Here is a 14,274-nt window from a genome sequence, read left to right as displayed (position 1 = left end):
GGCGGATAAATGTTTGCTACACCATCTGAGACCTGAATGATGTAGGGACAGAAACCCTGATTGATTTTTTTTTATAAAATCCCTGTTTTATCTGCTGTAAATCTACCAGTTTTTTTAATGCTGAGCTCTGTGTAACCCGCCCTCACCACTGATCAGCAGCTTTCTGTCTATGCACTGTGTACACAGAAAACTGCCACTCAGTGGTAGGAGTGGGATTATACAGAACTCATGAATATTGAGGACTACATGGCAACAGATTTTACTAGTCCTCTAGTGATCTTCTGCAGATAAAACTGTGATTTTCTAAAAACTACAGCATCGCTGGAATCAGAGTCTCTGTCTCTGCATTATACTCCTCTCAGACTAGGTGGCAAAAAGTTGGTGACATATTCTCTTTAATTGAACCTTAATATTTGAATGTCATTTCTTTGTAGTCCGGTAGCATTTTTCTTTCTTTCTTTAGCATTCTTCTTTGAAAAATCTTTTGATAAGTGTTGGCGATTATCCCCCAGAGTGGTAAAAAGCAGATATGAGGCCCACTTGAAATCTTAATATTGATGCCAGATTTTTTCCCATATAACACTCACTGCTTGCAAGTTGCCTGCGTACAACAGCACAATGTATGTTTCTAACCTTGTGTGTAAAGTATTTGTTCAATCACAAATTGCTTCTGTGCAGCCATGTTCCACAATGTTTTTGTCTGCACTTGTAAGTCTGATACTAAGTGATTAAATGTCTCATGAGAATGATCTTTGCATTAAATGGCCGTCTTGCAAAATGATTTTAAACCGTTTACTTTAGCAAACTGTGTCCTCTAATTGTTTTTTTAGCCTCCTTCAAAAGCAAGGATTAGGAGCTCTAGTCCTCAAAGTTTCACACTGAGAAATACCAAGCAGTACCTCCAAAGAGCCCCATACGTTCATCACAATATGATCATTAGCCACAGATTGAAAGTATTAAAATGGTGAACAAATTACAATCTAGAGAGTTATTGCTCCTAATAACAGGTTTACACAAGTTTAAAGACTGGCTTAGATTATATGAAATTATAAGTTTTTGTTGGATTTTGAGGACTTTAGCTGTTATTCCTGTTTTTACCCTTTTACTATTTGTTAATCTTTCTTTACAGCCTTTGACTTCTGTTACTTTTTTTCCTTGAATTTTTATAACTATCTTATTATCTTAAAAATCCTTAGTGTTTTTGCTCAAATCTACATGTTAATGTTTTTGTGAATTCGCCTTTTAGGAAGCCTAAATCTGAAACTCCTGATGTGCACTACACTGCTTGCAACGATGCATAAATACGACTGAAGGACCGAGAAGACCTTTACGCGAATGTATACCTCTCTGAGCACTGGACCGTTTGTGACGCTTTATCATGGCCGCCACTCTGGAGAGTGGGTCGAACTACACCTTTCTTTCTTGAGATGGTTTTAAGCTGCCTCACTGCTTGATTGAAGATAACTGTGCTTCACGTGTGCCTATATAGTCATTCCCTTATCTCTGACTAAGAATTAGAACCCTATTACATAGGCAGACAAATTGCTCGCAGCGAGCATTGATCGATGATATCGCATGTGCTGATTTAATAGCATTTACATGTTACGTGAGGTTTCGCACAAACTATTCTATGATCATTTGTACAAAACCCTTTATTGTCTGCAGCACATTCTTTGGTTTATGCAATGGGATGTGCTGCCTACAAATGCTAATTTTTATACATGCATAAAAGATGAGATCAATGACAGCATTTAATCTTTTGCCAGGGGATTGCTAGGCCTTTTTACATGTGGAGATAATTGAAAAACAATTAATTGTTTAGATGATCATGGTCTCTTGTAGAACGCCCTTTAGTTAATGCTACAGAGAATTATATAAATGTTATCACTAGTGAAATATACAGGTAATTCACTTACAAATATATTTTTGCATTTTTCACATGGAGATCCTGAGGAAAGTGGGATCCAACTACAGGCTGAAACAAATTCTCACCCTAGTGTTTCATGAAACCTATACACGAAGAGACGGTGAATAACTTTTGTAAATGTTCTATTCTCGAGATTATAGGAGGGATTATTACTAGTGCGTTAACTTCAAAATTCGTGCCAGATATATAAAAATGGCACATATGGCATAATTTAGTTCATTACTACACTTTACACATATACAGTTAGGTCCATATATATTTGGACAGAGACAACATTTTTCTAATTTTGGTTCTAGACATTACCACAATGAATTTTAAACAAAACAATTCAGATGCAGTTGAAGTTCAGACTTTCAGCTTTCATTTGAGGGTATCCACATTAAAATTGGATGAAGGGTTTAGGAGTTTCAGCTCCTTAACATGTGCCACCCTGTTTTTAAAGGGACCAAAAGTAATTGGACAGATTAAATAATTGTAAATAAAATGTTCATTTCTAGTACTTGGTTGAAAACCCTTTGTTGGCAATGACTGTCTGAAGTCTTGAACTCATGGACATCACCAGACACTGTTTCCTCCTTTTTGATGCTCTGCCAGGCCTTCACTGCGGTGGTTTTCAGTTGCAGTTTGTTTGTGGGCCTTTCTGTCTGAAGTTTAGTCTTTAACAAGTGAAATGCATGCTCAATTGGGTTGAGATCAGGTGACTGACTTGACCATTCAAGAATATTCCACTTCTTTGCTTTAATAAACTCCTGGGTTGCTTTGGCTTTATGTTTTGGGTCATTGTCCATCTGTAGTATGAAATGATGACCAATCAGTTTGGTTGCATTTGGCTGGATCTGAGCACACAGTATGGCTCTGAATACATCACAATTCATTCGGCTGCTTCTGTCCTGTGTCACATCATCAATAAACACTAGTGACCCAGTGCCACTGGCAGCCATGCATGCTCAAGCCATCACACTGCCTCCGCCGTGTTTTACAGATGATGTGGTATGCTTTGGATCATGAGCTGTACCACGCCTTCGCCATACTTTTCTCTTTCCATCATTCTGGTAGAGGTTGATCTTGGTTTCATCTGTCCAAAGAATGTTCTTCCAGAACTGTGCTGGCTTATTTAGATGTTTTTTATCAAAGTCCAGTCTAGCCTGTTTATTCTTGATGCTTATAAGTGGCTTGCACCGTGCAGTGAACCCTCTGTATTTACTTTCATGTAGTCTTCTCTTTATGGTAGATTTGGATATTGATACACCTACCTCCTGGAGATTGTTGTTCACTTGGTTGGCTGTTGTGAAGGGGTTTCTCTTCACCATGGAGATTATTCTATGATCATCCACCACTGTTGTCTTCCGTGGGCGCCCAGGTCTTTTTGCATTGATGAGTTCACCAGTGCTTTCTTTCTTTCTCAGGATGTATCAAACTGTAGATTTTGCCACTCCTAATATTGTAGCAATTTCTCGGATAGTTTTTTTCTGTTTTTGCAGCTTAAGGATGGCTTGTTTCACCTGCATGGAGAGCTCCTTTGACCGCATGTTTACTTCACAGCAAAACCTTCCAAATGCAAGCACCACACCTCAAATCAACTCCAGGCCTTTTATCTGCTTAATTGAGAAAGACATAACGAAGGGATTGCCCACACCTGTCCATGAAATAGCCTTGGAGTCAATTGTCCAATTACTTTTGGTCCCTTTAAAAACAGGGTGGCACATGTTAAGGAGTTGAAACTCCTAAACCCTTCATCCAATTTTAATGTGGATACCCTCAAATGAAAGCTGAAAGTCTGAACTTCAACTGCATCTGAATTGTTTTGTTTAAAATTCATTGTGGTAATGTCTAGAACCAAAATTAGAAAAAAGTTGTCTCTGTCCAAATATATATGGACCTAACTGTACTGTTTTTGTCACTTACTCTGTTTAGTACATGTTGATAAGAAAAGCTTTCCCCATTTGTACATATAATAACTTTTATGTGTGCTGACGCCTTTATTTATAATTGCATTGCCATCTCTGATATTTCACAGTAACGGCAATGACATTTTTGTTCACTGTAACCCAATGTATACATTTACAAATGTGCAATAGTTTCATGAGGAAAGGGCAATGTGTCTTATTCATTTCTTCAATGGAAAGTGTGATTTAGATTACTTTGTGTAATATAAGCGACTCTTCAGGATTTTTGGCAAAAAACAGGTTTGTGACCTGCTGTCTGTGATGCTGTAGGAGAAATAAAACCATTGTGCTGAATCCTGATGCTAAAGGCCAGTCAGCATATTTTTAGTAATAATATTGGAGACAGTATTATATATATTCAAAATATGTCATTAGGTTACATGCTGAAAATGTAACTTTAGATTTCAAATCTATTATATTATAAAGTAGAATAGAATTCAAAGTCAGTTTGATGACCGTCAAGTTTCTTTACACTCTTTTTGTATACATAGATTTATCTGAAGCTTGTATGTTCCGATAATTGCAGAAAAGGTTTAAAATGACATAAATAATAATTTGCTTAGATTAGATAACAGCCTGTAAAATTTGGCCCGAAAGTGACACCCCTGAGTATAGTATTAGTGATGCCCATGAGGATAGACTGATCGTTGCATTTAGTAGAATTGTACTATTTGTCTAGTAGGGTTATGAATATTATCTGGTACCTTGTTACTTTATCCGGATACTTATTGCCATGCTCACCAGTCGATAGCACTAGATAATATACATTAACGCTCATATTAAGGAGGATTTTTTCAAAGTTTTCTTTGGCAATCTAGATCAGCTTTTAATTGCTAGCTGTAATTTCTGTATATTTTGTGATTAACTGCTGCAAATGATTACCTTGCACTTTTTATCATAAATATAGAAGTATTTTGTTTGGTTTTCTTGTTGCATACTTAGTATAAATTGTTACTTTAAAATGAAGGAAAGTAATTTACTTGCAGCTAGGTCAATTGTACAGTGTGCCACCATTTTCCGATTGAATGTAGGGAGTCAAATAAACCGACTTTAGGGAATTTCAAGTGATTTTGAAAAGTGTCTGAAAACCTATTTATTATTTTGCATGTGATGTGATGAAAGTTGGTTTTTGAAGTTTTAAAATTTTCTTAAAGAGAAACTGTCAGCTCTCCTGGCATGTCTGTTTTATCAATGATTGCATTCCGTATAATATACCAATGCTAAGGTATCTACTTAGAAGTTTGTGTTATGCTGTTCCTCTCACTGGATTTTACTATTCCCATTGCCAATGAGACTTATCCATACATTTTCTGACATAGTCTGCACTGATTGGATGCTATCAGAGTTTGATAAATAGTAATACCAAATTTTTAATTTATTGATACATTTGCATGAAGAATAATAGCAGAATAATATGCAAGGTTCTAAGAAAGATGATTCTGAATTATTTCATTAGTAAGACATTTAATGAAACCGACATGTCAGAAGATTAATCCAACTGAAAAACTTTCCTTATGACCTAGTAGGACATATGGATATCCGCTCCCCAGAACTACTTCTGTTAGCCTTAAGGTTCATTCATATTAAGTTACAGTGTGTGTTGTATGTATAACCCAAAACTAAATAAAAAAAAATATGCTAAAATAACCAAATAATAATGCACTTTGATATGGTCCTAAATAACAGATTACGCATTACACATATACATTTTTCGTGTCACCTTAATAGATCACGACTGTAAATATCAATTCTTAAAAAGAATGTATTAAATGTTCGCAAATATATTTGAATATATTGATGCCACTAAATTTGCCTCCATAGAAGTGCTGGGTTACTGCAGCCAGACCCATATTGGTTGTAAGACGACCTCTTTTACCACCCGTGTGCCAGTTGGGACAACCTCTTTAATTATCTTGAGTGCAGGTAGCGGAACTTGAAATATTTTGGTATGGCTGGAATTGTATGCGCTATCGTTTTCGTATTACTCAATCTGATTTATTTTCTTCAATCCTGATCTACATTTATTTCTGATTTATTAATATCTTCAATGTTTTTGTCTGTGTGTGGTCCTATTCGACAAGTGAAAAGATGACGCTCACTTAGGGGAAATTACATAGAATGTGATGTATGGTTTTTGGTTTCCATTCATTGTTCTCCATCAATACTGAAGAGGTTTTCAGCTAAATTATTCACCGTCCTACATTGAGGTTATGTTGTTTTGGAAGTAAAAGTTGAATAGGTATGTGAAGCGCTATTGAAGCACTATTTTTTTAATAATGCATTTATTTCTTTCTGATAATGTGTTCTGTTCCATTTTTATGCAATAAAGCTTGGATCATATTCCCAATTTATGGTGTCTCACAAGTGTTCATATTGACCTGTGCTACAAATAAATTAAAATTGTGCCTCTGCTGTTTTCAAAAAGAACCAGAAAATTATGAAAAAAAGTTCAACCCCCTAGTAACTGCAAATCTTACCACTTAGTGACAGAGCCAATTTAGGCCTTCATGACCAAGCCAGAATTTTCAATTCTGGCCATTGTCACTTTATGCGGTGATCACTCTGGATTGCTTTAACATATTTCAATGAGTCTGAGCCTGTTTGTCATGACACATTTTACTTTATCTTAGTGGTTAATTATTTAGCCATACGTTTTGTTTATTTATGAAAATATCTTAAATTTAATGAGAATATAAAAAAAATTGCAATTTTCCAACTAAGAATTGTTATACTCTTAAACCAGATAGTCATGCCATGCGAAAAAGTTAATAAATAACATTTTCCATAAGTTTTAATTTATATCAGCAACAATTTTTAAACCTCCATTTGTTTTGTTCGGATGTTAGAAGGGTTTAAAGTTTAAGGAAATGTGCAGCCGTCGCATTTTTGCCATGGTTTATTCCCCCTGATTTTTCCTTGTGATATGATCAAAACTACACTAGGCAGCCCAGTAAGTGATGCGGCACTGGAATCAGGGTCTCTGCTTCTACATTATGCTGCTTTCATAATGAAAACCTGGTGACAGATTTCTTTTAAATGTAGGGATTAAGTATATAACTATAAAGTTGTTTCTTCCTTCCTCTATACCACGATCGATCACTCCACCTGCACAACATTAATCAGTTCTCTCCTTGCTTGCAGAATTAACCTATGTCTGCACAAGCATAGCCAAGCGGAAGCCGATCAGTTTATCAGATTACCTGCTGTGGACAGACAGAGACACAAAGGAAGTATGTAAGCTCGAAGAGTCCTGATAAGTATCAAATCGCTGTTCATAGGAATTATCATTGAGTCAGAGAGCAAATTCCTCTGATAAACTTTACTTCACTGTGATAATCATTATTAAAGGGACTCTGTCAGCACAGGACGGGGCCAATCATATTGATATACCTTCCACCTGCTTGTTTTCATTCAATCTCCACCACTCTTCGCTTTGAATGGCCCTATGAAGCCAGAGCTGTCAGAGAAGTGTGGAGATAGATGGAAAACAAGCAGGTGCAAAGGTGTAGTTATATGATTGGTCACACCATAAAGCACTGAGCGCCTGCACTTGGTATGAACAGTCATTTCTTGCTGGCTGAGTCCCTTTATTTACCCATGATCACAAGCACAAAAAACTTACCAATTAGCTTGGCTACTGTCAGGCAGGTGCCGGCAAAGAAGTTGTGAGTGTACTGCACCTGATGCAGGGAGCCCCAATGCCACAATTCTAGGGAGAATCACAGTATGCCTAATCATGTCCTAATGAAAAGTGGTATGTTCTCTAGGGCATGATTAGGCAGTATAATGACGGGAAGCAGTTGAAGAGGCCGATTTCACAATTCTGTGTGTTTACAGTGCCATATTGCAATAACTAATGGATGTTTGCCTTTTGTGCAGCCAAATATACATAAGGATATAATAAAAAAAAATGTTTGTTACAATTTCCATATATCCTGTCACTAAAAACGCAGCAGTCACAAGTTGCCATTGATCCCGGCGATCACTTGATCGCTAGAACACTGATCATGTGACCATTATGCTTTGTCAGTGTAGAACCAGCACAGCTGCATACCAGTCTTTGTGAAACTAGTGTTCCAACACAATAGTAAAAAGTTGGCCTACATCAAGGTAAAAGGAATGAAAGAAAATATTTTGCAGCTTGGCGGAGGTGACATGCTACCGAGACCTAAAGAGGAGGACTTTAGGCATATTCGAAAAAAACATTAAACAGGAATCTGTTAATAAGATCCACCGCTTCTCCCCCAAACTGATTATCTTTCAGCAAGCAACATGACCATAGAAAGTCATCCACACCTTTACTGCTAAGATCTGTTGCTCCCTAACAGAAAAATCTGTTTTGGTCTCTATTCAAATGAGGCACACATCCCCCACCCATCCCCAGTGAATGTTGGCTCGCTGACTGTGTAGTCAAGTGGAGGAAGGTCGAGCTGGGTGGGGAATAGACCCAGGGAGGGAAGTGCTTTAAAACTTACAAAGCACTTAAGTCTCATTTGTGTAAGAATGAAAATAGATTACATCAGTAAAGGTGTGGATGACACTAATGGCCCCGTCACACTTAGCGACGCTGCAACGATCCCGACAACGATACGACCTGTCAGGGATCGTTGCTGCGTCGCTATGTGGTTGCTGGTGAGCTGTCAAACAGGCAGGCTCACCAACGATCAGGGGAGCAGCGACATCGTGGAAAGAATCTTTCCACGATGTCCTGCTCCGGTTACCAGCCTGCTGAAGCAGGAGCAGGCTGGTAACTATGGTAAACATCGGGTTACTAGGGGTACACGTGCCCCTAGTAACCCGTTGTTTATCATGGTTACCACTCTGCTACGGTGAGCGGGAGGTTACCGCTCACTTTAGCAGGCTCGTAACCATGATAAACAACGGGTTACTAGGTGCGCGTGTGCCCCTAGTAACCCGATGTTTATAATGGTTACCAGCCTGATCGCTGCTCCCGCTGGTCACACACAGCGATGTGTGCTGACCAGCGGGAGGGTAACGACCAAAAAATGGTCCAGGACACTTTGCAGCGATCAGCGACCTCACACCAGGGGCCTGATCGCTGCAAAGTGTCACACATAGCGACATCGCTGGTGAGGTTGCTGTTGCGTCACCAAAACCGTGACACAGCAGCGATCTCGCTAGCGATCTCGCTATGTGAGACGGGGGCTTAAGAGAGCAACATCATCATATAGACATGACTATTATAACGTTCTTATAGCACAGTCCAGTTCTATGGGTTATTAACATAAGAAATATTGCATATTATATAGTTCCACCTATTAATATAAAGAATATTAGAAATTTTGGTACACTAGTAGTATACAATATGATACTTATAAAAAAAACAACTGACGGAGTAATGATTAACCACTAGACGAAGTAAAGAAAATATATGATACTTTATTGAAAATATTAAAAATGATCAAGTCATTAGAAGAGGAAGACAAGTAAAAGAGGAGTATGCTTAGCATTTGACCACTTTGTGCCAGAGCCTGTTTTCGCCTTTGTGACCAGGCCAATTTTTTCAATTCTGACCACTGTCACTTTATGAAGTAATTACTCTGGAACTCTTCAACAGATTCCCCTGATTCTGAGACTTTTTTTTCGTGACATATTGTACTTCATGATAGTGGTAAAATTTCTTCGATATCACTTGCGTTTATTTGTGAAAAAAATCGGAAATTTGGCGAAAATTTTGCAATTTTCAAACTTTGAATTTTCATGCAATTAAATCAGAGATATGTCACACAAAATAGTGAATAAATAACATTTCCCATATGTCTACTTTACATCAGCACAATTTTGGAACCAACATTTTTTTTGTTAGGAAGTTCTAAGGGTTAAAAGTTGACCAGCGATTTCTCATTTTTCCAACAAAATTTACAAAAACATTTTTTTAGGGACCACATCTTATTTGAAGTGACTTTGTGGGGCCTTTATGACAGAAAATACCCAAAAGTGACACCATTCTAAAAACTGCACCCCTCAAGGTGCTCAAAACCACATTCAAGAAGTTTATTAACCCTTCAGGTGTTTCACGGGAATTTTTGGAATGTGGAAGAAAACAATGAACATTTAACTTTTTTCACAAAAATGTTACTTTAGACACAATTTTTTTTATTTTCACAAGGGTAACAGGAAAAAAATTGACTACACAATTTGTAGTGCAATTTCTCATGAACACGCTGATATGTGAGGGAAAACCACTGTTTGGGACCACTGCAGGGTTCAGAAGGGAAGGAGCGTCATTAGACTTTTTGAATGTAAAATTTGTTTGAATAATTAGCGGACTCCATGTTGCGTTTGGGGAGCCCCTGATGTGCCTAAACAGTGGAAACCCCGCACAAGTGACACCATTTTGGAAACTAGACCCCTTAAGGAACTTATCTAGATGTGTGGTGAGCACGTTGAACCCCCAGCTGCTTCACAGAAGTTTATAATATTGAGTTGTAAAAATGAAATTTTCACATTTTTCCCACAAAAACGTTTTTCATCCCCTAATTTTGCATTATCATAAGGGTAATAGGAGAAATTGCACCATGAAATTTGTTGTGCAATTTCTCCTGAACACGCTGATACCCCATATGTGGAGGAAAACCACTGTTTGGGCGCACGGCAGGGTTGGGAAGGGAAGGAGCGCCATTTGACTTTTTGAATGTAAAATTTGCTTGAATAATTAGTGGACGCCATGTTGCATTTGGGGAGCCCCTGATGTGCCTAAACAGTGTAAACCCCCCACAAGTGACACCATTCTGGAAACTAGACCCCTTAGGGAACTTATCTAGATGTGTGGTGAGCACCTTGCACCCCCAGCTGCTTCACAGAAGTTTATAATATTGAGGCATAAAAATAACATTTTCACATTTTTCCCACAAAAATGTTTTTATCCCCTAATTTTGCATTATTATAAGGATAACAGGAGAAATTGCACCATGAAATTTGTTGTGCAATTTCTCCTGAGCACGCTGATACCCCATATGTGGTGGAAAACCACTTTTTTGGTGTACGGCAGGGTTCGGAAGAGAAAGGAGCGCTATGTTGGCTGGGATAGGTTGCAGACACCATGTCACATTTGAAGAGTCGCTGACATGCCGAAACAGCAGAAACCCCCACAAGTGACCCCATTTTGTAAACTACACCTCTCAAGGAATTCATCTTGGGAAATAGTGAGTATTTTTTAATTTTTTAATTTATACTATTGGGCAGTGAAGAAAACATAATTATATTTTTACCACAAAAAATGTTTTACCCTCAGATTTTACATTTTCACATAGGGCAATGGGTAAAAATGGTGCCGAAATGTGTCACACAATTTCTTCTAAATGTGGCAATACCCCATATGTGGCTGTATCGTACCGCTCAGCCATACGGCGAGATCTGGGAGGGACGGAGCACTATTTGACAATTGGAGAACAAATTATTGTAGAATAGGCATTTGGATTTGGGAGCACAAAATTTTCTGAATTTCTTTTGGGGGGCAAGGGCTATTTCGCTTTTCCAGAGCCTTTCTGCTACCAGTAACTTGGAAGTCCCTTATATTTTTAACAGATGGCGGACCTGAGTGGGGACTAGCTTTTTTTGAGGACTGAGTTGAAGCTTTTATTGGGAACATTTTACGTAACATTTATCCGGCGCTCTAGGCTGAGCACTTACATCAGGGTTTCCATCTAAATTTCCAAGTGATGTAATTCAGATGAAACCCCTGCGGGATCCATTCACTGTAATGAGGCAGCAGAGTTACTCTGGACTCCGTCTGGCCCTGTTTTAGCGGTGTCCTTTTTTTTCAGAAGTGCACAAAACTGTGGCCAACCGCACTTTTATGCACGCCTAAAAAAACTGACACCGTGGGATCACAAGCCAGACGGCATCCACAGTGGCCTATATCTGCCTCATTACAGGGAATCTTCCGTCATGGGTTCCGTCTGAATCACGTATTTCAGAGATTTACACGGAAACTCTGGTGTAAGTGCTCAGCGCAGAGCGCAGGATAAATGTGAGCAGAGCCTTACTGCGATCTTTGGGAGACATAATAAACAAATCAGTAGCAGGTGAAGAATTGGTTTTATTTATTTTTTGCGCCGTTCCTCGTGCGGTATAAGTGATGAGATTACTTGATTCTTCAGGTCGGTGCGATTACAGAGATACCATATTTATATCGGGTTTTTATGACTGACAGCTGTCACACACTAAAAGACGCTTTTTTTGCAAAATCTAGTTTTTGCATCGCCATATTTTAAGAGCTATAATTCTTCCATATTTCGGCCGACAGAGTCATGCGAGGGCTTGTTTTTTGCGGGACGAGTTGACATTTTTATTGGTACCATTTTTGGGTACGTGACATTTTTTGATTGCTTTCTATTCCGTTTTTTGGGAGGTACAATTAACAAAAACCAACAATTCAGGAATTGTTTTTTGAGGGTTTTTTTTATGCCGTTCTGCGTGTGGTAAAAGTGATAAGGCAGCATTATTCTTCGGGTCAGTACGTTTACAGCGATACTACACTTACCGTATATTTTTTTTTTATGTTTTGGCGCTTTTACACAATAAAACAATTTTGTGGAAAAAAAAATTTTTTGCATCGCTTTATTCTGAGAGCTATAACTTTATTTTTCAGCTGATGGAGCTGTATGGCGGCTTTTTTTTGCGGGACAAGATGACGTTTTCAGCGGTACCATTTTTATTTCCATTTTGCTTTTTGATCGCATTTTATTCCACTTTTAGTTTGGCAATATTATGAAAAAGCATAGTTTTTTTCTCCGTCTTTTATTTATTATTACGGTGTGCACAGAAGGAGTTAATTAGTGTGACAGTTTTATAGATTGGGTTGTTTCGGACGCGGCGATACCAAATATGTGTACTTTCTTTGTTTTTGCATAAATATACGGATTTATTGGTTTAATATTTTATTTATTTTTATTTATTTTGTGATTTTTTTAACAGTTTGAAAACATTTTTTAGACTTTTTTTTACATTTTTACTTAGTCCCTTTATGGAACATTAATTTTTATTTTTCTAATCACTGTTCTCATGCAATGCAATAGACATGTATTGCATTGCATGAGAGCTCTGCTGACAGTGTAAAACTGTCATTATCTCCTGCTAGACTCAGCTGCAGGTTGAGCCTAGCAGGACACCGTACATGGCAGAGCCGGAGGCGGTCATGTGACCTCCGGCTGCCATGACAACGGCAGGTCCTCTCAGACATCAGGGGGCCGTCGGAGAGGTAACTGAACGACCCCCTCTCTCACTATCTTCTAAATGCCGCGATCACTATAGATCACGGCATATAGAAGATAGCAAAGGGTTAACCTCATTGGGACCTGATCCAATCAGGTCCCGATGATGTCCCCTGTCACTGCTACTGATCTGAACCACAACCGCAGCGCCTGCAGGACCCTGGGGGTCCTGAGCGCTGCGGGACTACCGACCATTTATAAACATCGGTGCTGCACAGAGCCCAGGCAGCGCCGACGTTTATATACAGTGGGTGGTCGGGAAGCGGTTAAATATATCTGAAATGAGATAGATGTTGGGATAAAGCACATGCCAATATTAAATAGATGTATCAAACAACAAAGTTCAAACATCCAAGGTAGTGGCATAACTAACTCTTCCATGAAGCTTCAAGTAAAGGGGAACTCGGTAAAAGGTGAATGCCAGGTAACAGTAAATGCACATAAAATATAATTCCAGTGAAATACATACTCCATTATTACACATACATCCATAGATTCAATGGATCACAGTGCAAAATTCCGCAGTATCGCCTAACAAAGGAAAAGCCAAGATAGTAGTTAGTGGATCTCTTCCTTCAGGGGCAGACCTATAATTGGTGCAACATGTGCAGGTAAGAGACCCACCTCCAAAGTAGGTGAAATTGTGCGTTATGAGGAGCTATGGGAGTGCAAAGGGCCCAAATTAAGTTCTGCACAGGGGTCCTCTTCTGTGTGTCTGCCACTGGATTTCTGTTCATTGGATCTCTTCCTGTTCTGACTCTCAATGCCGCTCATGCGCTTGAGAGAAAAGAATCTCTCTCCTGACGCCATAGACACATGCGCAGTGCACTGTGGCTTTCAGAACTGCAAGGAGTCGTTGCTGCACAGTGGGCGTCACAATGGCACACATTTGGGGTTTTTTTTTTTTTTTTTTAAAGTCCAAGAAAGAAGCCCTATTGTGCATACTGAATTAATTAAAAATACATGAGAGCATCAATCAAGTGACTTATAATGTATAATGAAGTAAGATGCAAGTAAAGAATATTCACAGTAACAGGCCAATATAATAATAAAATAATCAATTATATTGAATACACACATTAACATTAAGGGAAGACTATATCAATGTATATTAAAAGAAATGGGTGAATTAAGAAAGCACGTAATGTGTGAAAGGTATGTGCAC

The 14,274-nt window shown here is 38.5% G+C and overlaps 1 protein-coding gene across 3 annotated transcripts in view; it reads left to right on the top strand.

Moving 5' to 3' along the window:
• LOC141223967 (C4b-binding protein alpha chain-like) overlaps positions 1-2,241 on the top strand; it is a 154,621-nt gene extending 152,380 nt beyond the window's left edge. For all 3 annotated transcript variants that reach the window (XM_073666868.1, XM_073666866.1, XM_073666865.1), the window contains one exon: positions 1,247-2,241. In XM_073666868.1, the coding sequence (XP_073522969.1) occupies positions 1,247-1,301 (55 nt within the window). In that variant the 3' untranslated portion in view covers positions 1,302-2,241. The remainder of the gene's footprint in view (positions 1-1,246) is intronic.
• The last annotated feature ends 12,033 nt before the right edge of the window (positions 2,242-14,274 follow it).

The sequence above is a fragment of the Phyllobates terribilis genome, unplaced genomic scaffold, assembly GCF_046119375.1.
Source record: "Phyllobates terribilis strain yellow unplaced genomic scaffold, ASM4611937v1 Scaffold_2__4_contigs__length_985480577, whole genome shotgun sequence".
Taxonomy (NCBI): Eukaryota; Metazoa; Chordata; class Amphibia; order Anura; family Dendrobatidae; genus Phyllobates; species Phyllobates terribilis.
The sequence above is the reverse complement of the archived record's forward strand: the minus strand, read 5'-3'. Positions and strand labels throughout refer to the sequence as shown.